At 51.9% G+C, this 17,345-nt stretch overlaps 1 protein-coding gene across 3 annotated transcripts in view; it reads left to right on the forward strand.

Annotated features, from left to right (window-relative positions):
* CDYL (chromodomain Y like) overlaps nt 1–17,345 on the forward strand; it is a 121,635-nt gene that overhangs the window by 95,647 nt on the left and 8,643 nt on the right. For all 3 annotated transcript variants that reach the window (XM_021100128.1, XM_021100129.1, XM_021100130.1), the window contains exons 3-4: nt 10,437–10,693; nt 12,026–12,198. In XM_021100128.1, the coding sequence (XP_020955787.1) occupies nt 10,437–10,693; nt 12,026–12,198 (430 nt within the window). The remainder of the gene's footprint in view (nt 1–10,436; nt 10,694–12,025; nt 12,199–17,345) is intronic.

Below are 17,345 nucleotides of genomic sequence, written 5' to 3' on the forward strand. Positions count from 1 at the left end.
AGCCTCAGAATCGGCCGCAGATCCTGTGCCAGTTGCCTCTGATGGGTCCGCCCCGCCGCACTTGGGGCTTCGCCGTCCTTGCCTCCCCGCTTCCTTCTCCCGGGAAACCAGAGATCGAGCGAGAAAACGGAAGCGGTCGCCACGTGGTCTGTGGTTTGGGTCGTCTCCGCAGGTTTGGTAGTAATTGCCAATTAAACTTATTCCAGCTAATTTAGGAAAACACACATGTAACTTCAAGAAATGAAAGAGGATTGTCCTACAGTCCATTGCTACATCAGCAGATAGAGGTGTTCGTATGTAGTCCATCAAACCACCAGAACCTTCCTAGTGTGTGTTCACAGAATGGAAGTAGGGCCTCAGGGATTTGTACCCAGGTATGAATATGCTGTACATTCAGCTTTATTCATTAGCCAGCAGGTGGAAACAACCCAAACGTCCACTGATGAGTAATGGATAAACAAAATGAGGGGGCGTTTTAATATTAGGACGGAATATTATTCAGCCTTAGAAAAGTAGGACGTACTTAAACCCGCCACAACACGGATGGACCTCAAAGGCCATGTGCTAAATGGAGTAAGCCAGACACAGAGCACAGGCACTGTGGGATTCTGCTTATGTGAGGTATCTGGAGAGGTCAGATGTAAAAAGTAGGGTGACGTTGCCAGGAGAATGAGGAGTCCGTGTTTAGCGGACGCAAACCCACCGTTTGGGAAGACGGAAGGTTCTGGACATGGTGGTGGTGGTGGTGCGTGCACAGCAGGGTGGATGTACTTCATGCCGCAGAGCCACACACTGAAAAGTGGAGTTCCCGCGTGGCTCGGTGGGTAAGGATCCTGCGTCATTACTGCTGTGGCTCTGGTTCGATCCCTGGCCCAGAAACTTCCATATGCCATGGGCACAGCCCCCCCCACAAAAAAAAGAGGCTTAAATTGTTACTTTTTATGTATATTTTACCACGATAAAAAATGATTTTCCTAATTCTGTTAGCTGCTATTTTATTTAGGACTATTGTTCCCCAGAAATGTGTATATGAAGCAGATCTAGGCCGAAGCTGTTCCTGGGTTACTGCGTGTTGAGCTGCACCTTCCCTGCACCTGGCTTGGTGGCGCCGGCTCTGCCTCTAGAGTTTGTTTTGCTTTTTTGGGTTTTTTTTAATTATTATTACTCAGTGAATTTATTACATTTATAGTTGTACAATGACTATCACAATCCAATTTTACATTGTTTCCATCCCACACCCCAGCTCATCCCCCCACCCCCCAGACTTTGGAAACCATAAGTTTTTCAAAGTCTGTGGGTCAGCATCTGTTCTGCAAAGAAGTTCAGTCTGTCCTTTTTTCAGATTCCACATGTCAGTGAAAGCATTTGATGTTGGTGTCTCATTGACTTCGCTTAGCATGATAATTTCTAGGTCTATCCATGTTGCTAAAAATGCCGTTATTTTTTTCCCTTTTAATGGCTGAGTAATATTCCATTGTGTATATGTACCACATCTTCTTGATGCACTCCTCTGTCGATGGACATTTAAGTTGTTTCCATGTCTTGGCTATTTTAAATAGTGCTGCAATGAACATCGAGTACATGTGTCTTTTCAAGTCATGGTTTTCTCCCCAGGAGTGGGATTGCTGGATCAAATGGTGGTTCTATTTTTACTTTTCTGAGGAATCTCCATACTGTTTTCCACAGTGGTTGTACCAATTTACAATCCACCAACAGTGTAATAGGGTTCCTTTTTCTCCACACCCTCTCCAGCGCTTATTATTTGTAGACTTTTTGATGATGGCCATTCTGGCTGGTGTAAGGTGGTATCTCATCGTGGTTTTGATTTGCATTTCTCGAATAATGAGTGATGTTGAACATCTTTTCAGGTGTTTTTTGGCCATCCATATGTCTTCTTTGGAGAACTGTCTGTTTAGATCTTCTGCCCATTTTTGATGGGGTTGTTTGTTTTTTTTGGTATTGAGCAGTAGGAGTTGTTCATAAATTTGGAGATTAATCCCTTGTCAGTTGTTGATTCATTCGCAAAGATTTCCTCCCATTCTGTGAGTTGTCTTTTCGTTTTGTTTGGTGTTTCCTTTGCTGTGCAGAAACTTTTAAGTTTGGTTAGGTCCCATTTGTTTATTTTTATTGTCATGACTCTAAGAGGTGGATCTGAGAAGATGTTACTGTGGTTTATGTCAGAGAGTGTTTGGCCTATGTTTTCCTCTAAGAGTTTTCTAGTATCTGGTCTTATATCTAGGTCTTTAATCTATTTTGAGTTTATTTTTGTGTATGGTGTCAGGGAGTGTTCTAATTTCATTCTTTCCATGTGGCTGTCCAGTTCTCCCAGCACCACTTATTGAACAAGCTGTCCTTTCTCCATTGTATATTCTTGCCTCCTTTGTCATAGATTAGTTGGCTGTAGGTGCGTGGATTTAATTCTGGGCTTTCTGTCCTGTTCCACTAGTCTATATTTCTGTTTTTGTGCCAGTACCATACAGTTTTGATGATTGTTGCTTTGTAGTAGAGTCTGAAGTCCGGGAGCCTGATTCTTCCAGCTCCATTTTTCTTTTTCAGCATGTCTTTGGCTATTCTGGGTCTTTTGTGCTTCCAAACAAACTTTAAAATATTTTCTTCAAGTTCTGTGAAAAATATCCTTGGTAATTTGATAGGGATTGCATTGAATCTATCAATTGCTTTGGGTAGTATAGTCATTTTGATAATATTGACTCAGGTATGTCTTTCTATCTGTTTGTGTCATCTTTGATTTCTTTCAGTGTCTTACAGTTTTCAGAGTACAGGTCTTTTGTCTCTTTAGGTAGGTTTACTCCTAGGTATTTTATTCTTTTGGATGTGATGGTAAACGGGATTGCTTCCCTAATTTCTCTTTCTGACCTTTCATTGTTAGTGTATAGAAATGCCATCGTTTCTGTGTATTAATTTTGTATCCTGTGATTTTGCCAAATTCATGGATGAGCTCTGATAGTTTTCTGGTAGAGTCTTTAGGGTTCTCTAGGTATAGTATCATGTATCTGCAAATAGTGATAGTTTTTCCTTTCCAGTTTGGATTCCTTTTGTTTCTTTTTCTTCTCTGATTGCTGTGGCTAGGACTTCCCAAACTGTGTTGAATAGTGAGAGCAGACATCCTTGTCTTGTTCCTGATCTCAGTGGGAATTCTTTCAGCTTTTCACCATTGAGAATGTTGCTAGAGTTTGTTTTAATGAGCCAGGCGGGAGGGGAGCTGTGGGCGGCCCTCCGACCTCCTGCGGGACCGGGGCTCCATGACCCAGGACTGCAGCTTTCACCGTGTGAGACAGACTCAGTGAGATGCCTGGTCCCATTCGTGCCCCTGGCCTGTGGTGACCACTGTCCCCTCTTTGCCTCGCAGTCTCGACGTCCATTCTCCTCCTCTGAGAAACTGGCATGCTTGATCACTGGCATGTCCGCTCTTGCTTTTGGGGAGGAAAGCGGGAAAAGTATAGACGAGTTGTCCTTGACTGGGAAGCCCCGATGCAGAAGCATCCACTCTCCGAAGTGCTCACTGCGACAGAGGACGGAATGGGAAACGCAGCCGGGAGGCTGTTCCGCGTTTGAAGCCGTCTAGCTGAGCCTGCGAGCCTGTCTCCCGAGCAGCCGAGCTGCGCCTGGGTGAGCAGGGCTGCACCATCCGGTCCAAACGCCCTGCTGGGCCCCGCCCCTGGCCTTTCCGGCCCCTCTGATGGACTCGCTGACCTTGTTAGTGGAGAAGGCATCCTGTTGAAGGGCCTGGGAGTATTTCGGGTTTCCCCGCACTCCCGATACCCTGGGTGACTGTTGCCGCAACTCCCTGTGGTCTCGCCCGGCTTCACCTCTGGGATGTGTCATGTGTTCTTCTTTGCGCGTCCTTATTGGTCGGTTTCGGGTGTTTGGACTTTAAGCGCCCTCCCCTGATTGGGAGGAACTATACTGCCAGTCAGGCGGGGTCCTCTGCTGGTAGCTTTTTCCGTGGGGTCACCCTGAGCATCCTGTTCAGACCTGACCTGTGTGTCAGGGTCACATGGGAGGTGCCCCGCTCCCCTCCCAGAAGCCCTGGGGTGGCTGTGAGTGTGGCACCAGGAGCATTTTTTTTAAAGCTGCTCAGTGATGCCGTTGGGACTCAATTTGGGAACCGCTGCAGAGGCAGCTCATCACACATCCCACATCGAAATTCCCTTACACCTCTTGGTTCTTAATCTTTGCTTTAATCAGGCTGATCTTACGTAGGTTTTAGGAGAGTATAATTAGCTGAAGTTTATTTAAAATTAGTCTCAGTCATTGCTGCTTTATCTCAAGATGGTATTTTTAAGTCTCCTCTTGACTTTTCATACTTAATATTTTTATATTGGTTCTCTCCGAAAAGTTATTAAACAGTAATTTTAATTGAAGAAATCACAGCTTATATTCCTTTTTCTGTCAGTTTTCAGAATGCTTCCTAATTCTGTGTGCTCTCAGGTTCGTAGCTCATTTGTTCCACTGTTTTCCACTTACCTGTCTTCAGTGTACTTCTAGCCTTCACGAGCTGTTTTGTGGTTTAGTGTGTGTGCCTCTGCGCTAAAGTGGATTTTACCCACCGTTCATCTTTAGGTTCTTCTCTTTAAAGAGCGAGTTGTTTGCAGTGTGTTTTCTGAGTGCTGATGTCCTGCCCCTACCGCCCCCGCCCCACCCCAGTGTTGGTGCCCGGGCCCTGCTCAGCATGGCAGCAGCATGGCAGCAGCTCATCTCAACGTCCTGCCCGGATCCTGGAGCGGAGGAAGGGCCTGAAGGGGGCGTCGGAGGCTCAGGAGACCCCAGCCCATGGGAAAGACCCCGCCTTGACTGTATACCTGATGCATTTTTATTTAAGTTGGGTTTTAAGGGTTTTTTAGTGGGTTTGGGGTTTTGGGGTTTTTTTTTTTTTTTGGTAGGGAAATCACTTTTCTAGAAGGTTTGAGGAGAGTTCTTGTGGCCCGGCTGTCACTCACCCAACGCCAGAAGGCAGAGAAGCGGGGAGGCTAGAGAAGCAAGAGTGGCAATCGGGTGGGCGGATGGGGCAGGGACCGGATGTCTGCCCCGCCCACCGCCATGGGAGGGGAGCAGGGGCCCGGGCGTCCTGCTCGCCCCTCCTACCCCTACCCCACCAAGGGGCAGCCGGCCAGGGAGGGCCAGGGAGGGGAGTCCGTGGTGGTGGTGGTGCTTCGGGAAAGGAGGTGGGGCACGAGCGCCCCAGCTTATGCTCTCGGCAGCTGCATCCCAAGTGTGGGAGGCTCTGCTGGGTGCCCTCCTGCCCCCGGGAAGAGACACATTTATCTGGTGGCCTGGGTACTGGCATGCGACAGTCTGGTTTTTCTGGCTCATCTCTTTGAAGTGAATCAGTGCTGTTGGGTGTCCGAAATTGATGGTGCGTCCCAGAGCTTGAAAAGCGCCGTCGTGTAGACGAGAGAGGACTCAGTGCCCGTCCTCAGGTGAGGAACCCACAGCCGATGGTCAGACCAGGTGTGAGCTCCCCACTGAACTGAGCTGAAGAAAAGGACCTTCTACTCTAGACCCAGACGGGCAGTGTGGCCTCAGCAGCCAGCGTGGGAGGGAGGCATTCAGGGCGCCGACTTTGGGGTGCCTGGCAGGTTTGCCCTGCCTGGGCCGGCGGCTGATGTGGCAGGATGTTGCGGGCTTCCAGCGTGCTTGGGAGGGAGCGAGGTGCCCGTCACCGAGGACAGTCTGGCCTTCCCTCTGCCGTCCCTGGGGCCAGAGGCGGAACCAGCAGCCTGATGACCAGAAGCCGTAGCGGGGCGGGCAGGCGGGCGCCACCCACACAGCGGTCCGTCGGGAGTGGGGGGGCTGTAATAATGAGATTTCTTACACGTCCGTTACGTACACTGGATGTGCATGAAGAAGGGGCTCGGTGACCTCAGCGGCCGCTCTCCTGGGTCTGTCCTCCAGCAGCATCAGGGGCTGTGAGGGGCTTGCAGGCCTCACGAACATCTGACCAGAGGTCACACAGGTCCCCGGGAAGAGCCCAGGTGGCTGGGACTCGAGGCAGTAAGTGCCGGCGGCTCCAAGGGTGACAGGCGGAGATGGAGGTTCCCTAGGCGACATCTGGGGCCAGCAACACAGTCTGAAGGAGGGACGGCCAGCGACACGGTCTGCCGCATGTCTGTGTGCGATGGAACCACATGTGAGGTCCCACTGCCCTCCGGGGGCTTGTGGGACACAGGATACTGTTAACTTGACCGTGAGCCTGACACCCTAAAGACTGGGGGCGGGGTGGGGGTGAGACTTGGGTGTGACCTGCTGCAGAGAAGGGGAGGCCTCAGCTGAGGAAGCAGGACCCACCTAAGGGCCTGAATCCTCACTCCCTCCCCGTGTCGGCCCCCACTTCCCGTGTCCGAGGGCCCCCCTCCTGGTCTCAGAGGCCCCTCTGCTCCTGTTCCTTCCCCCAATTTCCCCGCAGAGGAAAGGGAGATGCAGGAGCAGCCTGAGGACCAGGCCTGGGGATTTGGCTGCTGAGAAACCAAGCTGCCCACGTGCAGCTGTCACGCGTCCATCCTGATTCCCTGTGGGGCAGTGACCGCTGGTTTATGTGTGGCCTCGTGACACAGGCCGTTAGGAAGATGGTTTTACTTCTGGGGCCAGGCCTGAAACATGGCTGGGATGCGTTCTTTCCTGAATCAGGCACAAAGAATGGCTTTGATCCTGAGCAGTGGGAAAAAAAGTTAGAGCCAGTTCTGCAGTAACACAACACAGGCATTCCTGAAAATCCCCAGACCAGGCAGAATCACACACTGAAAAGCACAGGGCCTAGGGGGACATAGGGTAGGGCGCCAGGCACGAAGACTTTGTCGACGGCAGGTTTTAAAATAAGATAGGACGCTAGTAAAAATGGCAGCCCCATGTTGCATGGTTAAGGAAAACAGACACTGCGTTAAATGTGGCACTTACCGGGCAGGGCCTGCAGTTTGGATGTGGAGGGTGTGGGTGTTGGAAGCGTTTTGTCCCCTGGGTTCCTGGGATCAGCGTAAAAGACCCACCCACATCTTTGTCACCAAGAAAGACCCAGCTTGAGCATCAGCTCTGTAGACAGGGCCCAGTTTTGGGGCCCTGCGTGGATTTAAGTGAGATGGTCTGTGTTAAGAGCCTGGCATGTGTAATGCGATTGGCAGCTGCTGCCCTGCATTTACCTGTACGTTTGAAATCTTTCTCGTCATCTGCTTGATGCGTGTCGGTGACTGTTTAACCGTTTCTTATTATTAGTTAAGTCCTTAGCAGTGGCTTCTGCTCTGAAGTGCAGCGTTCCTGTCCCCAGGTGTCCCCAGGCGGGATGGGCCACCGGCCCCTTCCTCCGAGTGGGTGGAGCTGGACTGAAGGGGACCCCTCCCCTCATATGTTCAGCCGTCAGTGAACAAGACCAGCAGGGACCCCGCGCTCTGGTGCTCGGTGGCAGAGCGTGACAGTGTGTAAGTAAAAAGCAGTCGAGAAAGAACAGGGCCGAGGAGCACTACCGAGAGGACAGAGTGGGCCACACCGATAGGGACAGGAGGGGCCCTCGGACATGGTCGCCCAAGAAGGCCGTCTGAGGAGGTGGCATTGGAGCTGCCATCCAGATGGGCAGAAAGCAGCTATTTGAAGCTCCAGGACCCGGACAGGACCGTCTAGGCTGAGGGAAGAGCGAGCACAGAGGCCCTGGGGACACAGACCTGGACCGTGGAAGGGCGTCAAGAGCGCCATGGCCCAGTGCTGGCGCCCGCAAGTCCAAGGTTGGTCCTGCGGTGAGCACTTCCCGGTCTGTGTGGGGCACAGGCAGTTGTCACAAGGCCCTGGAGGTGGAGAACAGAGGCTCTTAGGGGTGGGGGGTGGGGGCGGCTGAGCCACTGGCAAGATCACAGCATCTGTAATCATCAGGGACCCTGCCAGCACCAGAGAGTAGTGTTTGAACAGGGAGATGAGGCTGAATTCAGCTGCCCTAGTCGGCACGAGCCAGCAGGAATCCAGGTTGGGATTTGCAGAACCACGGAGAGCTCCATGGGCTTGGCCGTCTCAGACAAGCTGCTTTTTCTGCTTTTTCCGAAGCTCCCACATCAAGGCCAGGTGCACCCAAGGCCTAGAAGTCCTGCTTTTGTGGAGGGAAGTCCCCAGGAAAACTTGGAGGGTTGAGGAGGCTGTGACCTTACGGAGAAGCAGGAGCAGGTCAGGGCTGCCAGGGCTGATCTGAAGCAGGTCACCGCGCGGCTTTGATGCAGGCCCTGGGATAACTGCCCCCTCCGCAGAGCTCTCCCGCTGGCACCCGGCACCTGCACCCAGGGCACCCGCCCTCTGGAGGGCACCAGAGCCTCCAGCGCATCACATGCCCCCCCACCCCCTCCCCAGGCCGTGGCCTCTCTGGTGGCCCCTGGGTGGGCTGTTCTGTTGGGATTTCCTTTGAGGCTGAGGGATTGCCGTCCCCAGCCACCACCCGCAGTTGCTACTTCTGGGCTCCTTAAAACCACATTTTAACACGTTCTTGGTTTGTAGATTCATGTTTTTTGCGTAGGAGTTTTTGTCTGAATCCTGTAGTCTGGCTTCCGCGCGGGTGGGACAAGTCGCCCACGTTTAATATCAGCTCTAATCTCCCCTCGCCGCCTCCGTTCCCCTCACCCCTGTGGCACAGGCCACTGGCGACAGGTCCCCGCTGCCAGGCGGCCGTCACTCCTCCCACGGCGCCTGCCTCTGGTGTCCGCGGTCGCCTTTAGCACCGGCTCCCCCGCCGCTCTGCCCCGGACAGGGGAGCAGTGGACGAAACCACGTCTCCCCGTCGGGCGTCCCTGCGGATGCCCGGGCTCAGGGCTTCATAATCGCCTGTGGTCCATTCCTCTCTGCACCTGAGAAGCCACCCGTCCATGTTGAGTCCTGCTCAGGACAGGGGAACGAGGGCACCCAAGGGACAGCCCAGGCGAGGCTGTGACGGGCGCGCCAACAGAGGGCAGCGCTGGGAAGCGCCGCGCGGAGGGTGTAGCCGAGCCGGGAACGCAGTGCGGGGTCTGGTGGCGGAGAGGCTGGAGGTTGAAAGGAAGAGGGGTCCTTGCCAGACCCCTCGGAAAGAGGCGGCGGCGCCCCGTCTCGCGGGTAAGGACGCCCTTTCCCTTAGAAACACCCCGGGCGCGTGGCCCTAAAAAGACCCAGCAAAGCCCCAGGGTCGTTGCGCCCGCCGCGCAGGAGCCAGCGTGTTTCTGCGGCGCTGATGCGGCCTCCCTCGCGCGTCGTCTGCCCAGTGCGGGCTCCTCTCTGGCTCCGCAGGAACCGTCTCTGACTCAGTTCCCTGGCTCTCCCTCCGAGGACCCCCGCCTTGCCTCTGAGGAGAGCGGGGTCCGGCGCTTTCATTTCCGGCCCTCAGCTCCCCTCGCAGCCTCTGCGCTTCGTTCCCGTTGGATGATATTCCGACGTGCGCAGGAGGGCAGTGAGTTGCCGCAACACCTGACCTCGTACCCTGGCGTTTCTTGGTAACGCGGGGAAAGTGTTCAGCAAAACCCTTGACCTGGTGGTTGCGCGAGACGCTAGGTTCAGGAGGCTGTGCCCTTGAGGCTGATGGAAGCCCAGCAGCCAGGCTGGCGCTGTGGAGCTGACCCAGCGGGGGCGCTAGCGGGGCATCCTCGGTGGCGGGCGAGGGCGCTGTTTGCAGATGCGGAAGGAGGACCGCCGGACAGAGGTCGAGGCGTCCAGAGAAAGACCCCGAGTGTCTGGAGTGGCCTCGGGCGGGGTGGGGGTGCCCGCCCATCATGTGTCTGAAAAGCGGCTCTTCATTCAGAAGAAATTTTGGCCAAATGGCAGATAGCCTCGGCTCTAATATTAAGATGTTTATTGATCAATTTCCTTCTTTTCTTTCAGCCTGTCCTATGTGGAACATGTGCTTTTCACGAGACCCCTTCTCTTTGAATTCCATTCTTTAAAACTCTCAAATGTGGCAGCTTCTTTTCATTACATGCCTTTTCATCATTATTTTATTAGCAAAGAGAAGGAAAAGGGCAAGTTCCTTGTCAGACTTTGAAGGAAAACAAATGCCTTGACCTGGAGGGTTTGGCCTGTTGGTTTTTTGACTTTTGGCTGCATCTATGACGTGTATAACTGCCTGGGCCAGGGACTGAACTCGCGCCACAACAGTGACAACGCTGGGTCCTTAACCCCCTGCGCCACCAGGGGATGCTGGAGTCTACATTTAAAGGCATTTACTGGCGTTCCCGGGTAACTCAGCCGGTGGAAGATCCAGCATTGTCGCTGCTGTGGCACGGGCTCAGTCCCTGGCCCGGGAAGTTTCGAATGCCACAAGTGCAGCCGGTAAAAAAGTAGACTCTCAGAAGGTTCTCGTTTTTAGCATTCTTAAGTCAGTACAGTTGATCCTGGGTCTGTCATGAGCGTTTTACCTAATTCACAGGCGGCACTGGGGGGCAAGTTGGTGGCAGGACCTCAGGACGCTGTGGCTGTCGCCTTGGCAGGTACCTCTCCGTTCATGGACGTGCTGACGGCCAATGGGCCAACCAGCCTACAGCCGTCGGTCACAGGCGTGACAGCCGGGAAGAGGAAGTTCATTGACGACAGACGAGACCAGCCTTTCGACAAGCGGCTGCGCTTCAGCGTGAGGCAGACGGAGAGCGCCTACAGGTACCGAGACATCGTCGTCCGGAAGCAGGACGGCTTCACCCACATCCTGCTGTCCACCAAGTCGTCGGAGAACAACTCACTCAACCCGGAGGTGAGCAGGGGCCTCGGGGCTGCCCCGCCGGCCGGGTCCCTGGGGCTGGAGCCAGGGGAGCGCAGCAGGTGTACAGCTGCCTGCACAAGGGCGGCCGGGCCCCCTGTGCTCCCGCCTCCAGGTCGGCAGCCGTCCATCGGGGCAGGGGGCTCTCTGACATCACGCGTGAGCTGTGTGCACCAGCCGTCCCGTCACTCTCGTCGGCGTCCCCAGGAGCTGTTCAGACAGGAGTCACACGCCCCAGCCCAGCCCCTTAGAAAACCTCACCGCCCTTCCCAGTCAGTCCCCAGCATTCCTTGGACGGGAACTTCCGGCCGAGGTGGTTCCGTTCCCATCGTGCTGGTAAAGGCAGCCCCCGAGACCGAGAGAGACCGGTGCTTGCAGAGCTTCAAAACCTGGTTCTGGGACGTCCCTCGGGTCGGAAGCGTTTGGACCTGCACCGTGTCAGGCCTGTAGCCTGTTAAGTTCCGGTCTCTCTCCCACTTGTGAGCACCCAGGTCGACCTTTTTCCAGACGAGAAAACCAAACCGCAGACAGCCAGTGTGTCTGGCCAGGGTTCCAGGACAAACCGGTTCAGGGCTGGTCCTCAGTAAGTTGTTACACTGCAGGGCACTTTGACTGCCTGTTTCTAAGTACTTCAACAGAGACTGTGTGTGTGTGTGTGAGCTTTTTATGGCTCATCCGCAGCAAATGGAGGTTCCCAGGTGGGGGGGTCAAATCAGAGCTGCAGCTGCCAGCCTGCCCCCACAGCCACGGCAACGCCGGATCCTTAACCCACTGAGCAAGGCCAGGCCAGGTTTCAAACCTGCAGCCTCGTGGATACTAGTCGGGTTCATTACCACCAAGCCACGTGGGGAACTCCATAGAGGCCATTTTAAAGGCTTGTCCCTCAGTCAAACACCACTCCACGCTGACGGGCTCCTACTCGCCACACGATGCCCCACGCTGGGCTTTCAGTCCCCAGTTGGGAGGCTGGTGTCAGACAAACAAAACAGAGCTGAACTAGCAGTTTCTTAGAACTGGATGCCTGTGCCATCTGCTGTCCAAACTGTAGAAATGCCAAGGGACTGTAATCCGTGACTCGCCTCCCAGAGCCGCCAGGTCTAGGCTGTTCAGGTTAGTTAGACGGACACGTCTGTCCTAACGAGTTTCGTGATGACACGCAGCCCCCGAGAGCCCCAGCCCCTGGCTTCACAGCACACGGACCTAGCGGGTCCCTGTAAGTGGTGGTCGATGGAGGCAGGGCCCCAAGGTGCTCTCCGAGGCTCCAGGTGCCCGGTGGGGGGGGGCCCGCAGGCTTCCCCGCAGCCCCGCGACCCCCCTGCCTTCCAGGTGATGAAGGAGGTGCAGAGTGCCCTGAGCACGGCGGCGGCCGACGACAGCAAGCTGGTGCTGCTCAGCGCTGTGGGCAGCGTCTTCTGCTGCGGCCTTGACTTCATCTACTTCATCCGGCGGCTGACCGACGACAGGAAGAGAGAGAGCACGAAGATGGCCGAGGCCATCAGGTATGCACCCCGGCCCGCCGCGACCCTCCCCTGCCGGGCCAGCTTGCTCGGGCCCGTGGACCCTCCCTCCGCTGAGAGGCTGGGAGCGAAGGTACCCAGTCTCCCGTTCTTCTGGGGGCCCCTGGCCTGGAGCCGAGGCCCGATCACAGGGCTGGCCCGTCCCAGCCTCAGGGAAGGTCCCGGTGGTCAGAGGGCACAGTGGCACGTGGCCAGAGTTTCCAGCATCTGTGCGTTCTGTTCTGGCCCTGGAACAAAGGTGCACTCTCTTTCACCTAATAGCTTGCCATTTGCTTGACTCAAAATTAAATTGGAGTTCCCTGGGGGCCCAGCAGGTTAAGGCTCTGGAATTATCCCTGCAGCAGCTTGGGTCACTGCCGTGGCACAGGTTGGATCCCTTTCACGTGCCACAGGTGAGGCCAGAAAAATAACAACAGTAAAAGTAAACCGGTCAGGCCTTATTACAAGCTAGGTCCGCAGCGTCAGGTGAGAGGACTGTTTAAGTTCACCCTGAGTTCAGCTACAGGTAGAACGAGGGGATGTGGGTACAAGTAGAAGTTCTTTCTCTGAATCCCCCTCCCGCCGCGAGGAATCCAGGGTTCACTTGTAGGTGTCCTCCAACCCTTTTAAAAACATTTTCGGACGTGTATTCCGTGCACACATGTGTGCTCACGCACACACCGTTCATGTACACAGACAAACAGCACAGATGTGGTGTTGGTTCTGTCCAGTGAGTGGAGTGATACCGTGTGTTGTTTCGCAGCTGTTCCCATTTAGCGATGTGCCTTTAAGATGTTTCTAGTTCCTCTGTTTTCAGATTTTCCACTTCTGTGTTATAGCAGTGCGAGAAGCTTTTCTCTTGAACCATGTAATTCTGCAATAAGCATATGCAGGTTCATCTTGTGTATGTAACTCATGCTAATCATTGTGTGTGTGTGTGTGTGTGTATTTTTTTGTTTGTTTTTTTTGGGGGGGTTGTTTTTTGTTTTTTATTTTTGCTTTGTTTTTTAGGGTCATAGCTGCGATATATGGAAGTTTCAAGGCTAGGGGCTGAATCAGAGCTGCCACTGCTGGCCTACACCACAGCCACAGCAACGTGGGATCTGAGCTGCCTCTACGGCTTACACTGCCGCTCACAGCAACACCAGATCCTTAACCCACTGATCAAGACCAGGGATCAAACCCACATCCGCATGGATGCTAGTTGGGTTTTTCACCCACCGAGCCACAATGGGAACTCCCTGTAAGTGTAATATAAAGTGTCTTGTTTTTCAGAGATTAATTTTATTTGAGGTGAATGAAACCCAGTCACCAGCCAGAAAGACCATTGTACTGTCCTGCCCCCCTTCCTAAAGTGTCACACCCCAGAGGGACCCCAAAGAACCTTTTGTTAGGTATTTGTCATTCACAGATGAAAACGTTATAAAGAGATGCAGCCTGCGGAGTTCCCACTGTGGCTCAGCAGGTTAAGAGTCTAACTGTTCTCCATGAGGACGTGGGTTCCATCCCTGGCCTCACTCAGTGGGTTGAGGATCTGGCATTGCCACAAGCTTCAGGGTAGGTCACAGATGCAGCTCAGATCCCGCGTTTCTGTGGTGTAGGCTGGCAGCTGCAGGTCGGATTCAATCCCTAGCCTGGGAACTTCCATAGGCTGTGGGTGTGGCCCTAAAAAAATTTTTTTTTTTCATCTTTTTAGGCCTGCACTTGCGGCATATGGAGAATCCTGGGCTAGGGGTCCAGTCAGAGCTGTAGCTGCCGGCCTACACCACACCCAGAGCAACGCTGGATCCGACCTACACCAGAGGTCATGGCATCACCAGATCCTTAACCCACTGAGCGAGGCCAGGGATGGAACCCACGTCCTCATGGATGCTAGTCAGGTTCACTAACCACTGAGTCACGATGGGAACTCCAAAAAATTCCTTTTAATTAAAAAAAAGCTGCAGGAATTCCCATCGTGGCGCAGTGGAAACAAATCCAACTAGGAACCATGAGGTTGCAGGTTCGATCCCTAGCCTCATTCAGTGGGTTGAGGATCCGGCGTTGCCCTGAGCTATGGTGTAGGTCACAGACATGGATCGGATCTGGCCTTGCTGTGGCTGTGGTGTAGGCTGGCAGCTGTAGCTCCGATTAGACCCCTAGCCTGGGAACCTCCATATGTCACAGGTACAGCCCAGAAAAGACAAAAAAAAAAAAAGATGTGGACTTGTCAAAGTGGCAGTAAAGTTGGTTGGATCTTCTCTGAAATCCCCAGTTATCTGGAGAATGGAGGTTAAGCTGCTTTTGTTAATTATTGGGCCCCAAGTGGCTGAGACTCTAAGCACTGATTTGGGGGTCCTGGGCACTCCGGTCCCGTTAACCACTCAAGAGGCACACATGGGGGTGGCAGAAGCCTTTTCTGCATTGGTCTGGAGTGGACAGGGCATCTCTGCCCAACACGTCTCCCCGGGTGGTTCTGATGGGCACAGTCCCGCCAGAGGGAGCCCTGAAACTCCATGCCTGGGGGCTGTAGGGTATTGCCTTGGCCTTTTATATAACATTTTCAATAATTTTCAAAATTAATGTTTTCTAATACCATATACACATGCATGCATATAGGGCACTATCTGATAAACGTGACCTTTTTTAAAAATTTTTTTTTTTCATGTGTCGAGGGCTTGTCCTTTTTATTTCTGTGGAATTCCTAGTCAGTTACTTTCTGTTTTTCAACTGGTTGTCGATCTTTTTCCTTTTTAATAGGAGTTCTTTTTTTTTAATATTTTATATAGCATAATAAAAAGAATAACTTAACTGGTAAGAATAGCAAAAATAATACACCCTCTGAAAATAAGTAAAATATAAAATGCATAAATTGGTTAAAAAAACAGTGTAACTATATAAATATATCCTCACAATTTGTTACATCTTATCGATTCTTCAGTATAGGCATTACACCATTCTAGGTGGTGTGATAAACAAGACATTATAGACCTTACATTGTACCATGGAGAGAAATGGTTATTAATAATACAGTTGTAGAACTGTATTATTTCATTGTACAGTGGCATTATTTAATTATAATCATCATAAGTTCTTTGATGGAGAGGAAATCAGAATCAGATCTAAGAAGACTTCAGCATTCCAAGAATGATGTCAAATGACTCCCTCATGGTGGATTATGCACTTATTTACTATGAGATATATTTCTTCTCCAGAGATTCCTTGTTTGTGTATCAATTGTAGATTTTTGGTTTGCAGTTATTCTGAAGTTTTGATGTAAGAGTCTATATGTGTATGAGATTGTTTTAAGTTGTTGTTCTCTTAACTGCAAGTTCATCTCCAGTGTCCCGCATTTGTACCCACCTCTTCTCATGATTTCTGATTTTGGTGGTATAATTGTGCATGGATGATTTCGTATCTTTACTGTATATATACCTTTACTGGTGAGCCTTGTCATTTGTGGAATTTTTGTTTCCTGTTGCTGTCTTTTCTTTTCTGTCTATAGAAGTTCCTTTAGTATTTGTTGTAAGGCTGGTTTCGTGTTGCTGAATTCTCTCAACTTTTGCTTATCTGAGAAGGTTTTTATTTCTCCTTCAAATCTGAACGAGAGCCTTGCTGGGTAGAGTAATCTTGGCTGGAGGTTTTTTCCTTTCATCACGTTGAGTATATCATGCCACTCCCTTCTGGCCTGCAGAGTTTCTGTTGAAAAATCTGCCAATAACCTTATTGGGGTTCCCTTGTATGTTACTTGTTTCTTTTCCATAGCTGCTTTCAAGATTTTCTCTTTGTCTTTAATTTTGGTCAGTTTGATTAATATGTGTCTTGGGGTGTTCCTCCTTGGGTTTATTTTCTATGGTACTTGTTGTGCTTCCTGGATTTGAGTGAGTGGTTCCTTTCCCATGTTAGGGAAGTTTTTGGCTATTATCTCTTGGAATATTTTTTCTGTCTCATTCTCTCTCTTCTCCTTCTGGCACCCCTATAATATGGATGTTGGTGCGTTTCACGTTGTCCCAGAGTTCTCTGAGACTCTCTTCATTTGTTTTCAATCTTTTTTCTCTTTTCTGTTCTGCATCCGTAGTTTCCACTCATCTGTCCTCCACCTCGCTTATTTGTTCTTCTGTCTCCCGTATTCTGCTGTTAACTGCTTCTAGTGAATTTTTTTTGTTATTGTATTTTGCATCTCTTCTTGTTTAAGTTTTATATCTTGTATCTCTTTGCTCAGTGTTTCCTGTAAGTTATCCATCTTTGCCTCCAGTTTATTTCCCATGTCTTGCATCATCTTTAGCATCAACAATCTAATCTTTTTCCTGGAAGCTGAGAATCTGCTCATCGCTTAGCTGATTTTCTGGGGTTTTTCCTTTCTCCCTCATCTGAGTTATAGTCTTTCCATTTTTATAGGTTTTTGGTGTGGTGACCTTTTTATAGATAATAGAGTTTTAGCCTCTCTTCCTTCTGCTGTCTGCCCCCCTTGTGGCTGAAGTCAGTATGGGGGGCTTGCTGTAGGCTTCCTGATGGGAGGGGCTGATGCCTGCCCACTGGTAGGTGGAGCTGATTCTAATCCCTCTGGAGGGTGGGGCTTAGTCTCTGGATGGGATTAGAGGTGGCTGTGTGCCCGAGGGGTCTTTAGGGAGCCTGTTTCCTGAGGGGTGGGGCTGTGATCCCACCTGGGTTGTTGTTTGCCCTGGGGCTTCTCAGGCTGACTGATGGGTGGGGCCAGATTTTCCCAAAATGGCCCCTCCAGAGAAAGGCAGCTGCTGAATATTCCCGAGAGCTTTGCTTTCAATGTCCTTCCCCCACCACAAGCCACGTTCACCCCTGTTTTCCCAGGATGTCCTCCAAGAACTGCAGTCAGGTTTGACCCAGATTCCTATGGAGACCTGGCTCTGCCCTGGGACCCAGCGCACGTGAAAGTCTGTGTGTGCCTTTTAAGAATGGGGTCTCCGATTCCCCCAGTCCTCTGGAGCTCCTGTGCACAAGCCCTGCTGGCCTTCAATGCCAGACGCTCCAGGGGCTCTTTCTCCCAGTGCCAGATCCCCGCACGTGAGAGTTTGATGTGAGGCTCAGAGCTCTCACTCCCGTAGGTGAGTCTCTGAAGTTTTCAGTCTGTGGAGCTTCCCACCCGGGAGGTATGGGGTTGTTTATATCACGAAATCACCCCTCCTAACTCTTGA

The sequence above is a fragment of the Sus scrofa genome, chromosome 7 (assembly GCF_000003025.6).
Source record: "Sus scrofa isolate TJ Tabasco breed Duroc chromosome 7, Sscrofa11.1, whole genome shotgun sequence".
NCBI classification, from domain to species: domain Eukaryota; kingdom Metazoa; phylum Chordata; class Mammalia; order Artiodactyla; family Suidae; genus Sus; species Sus scrofa.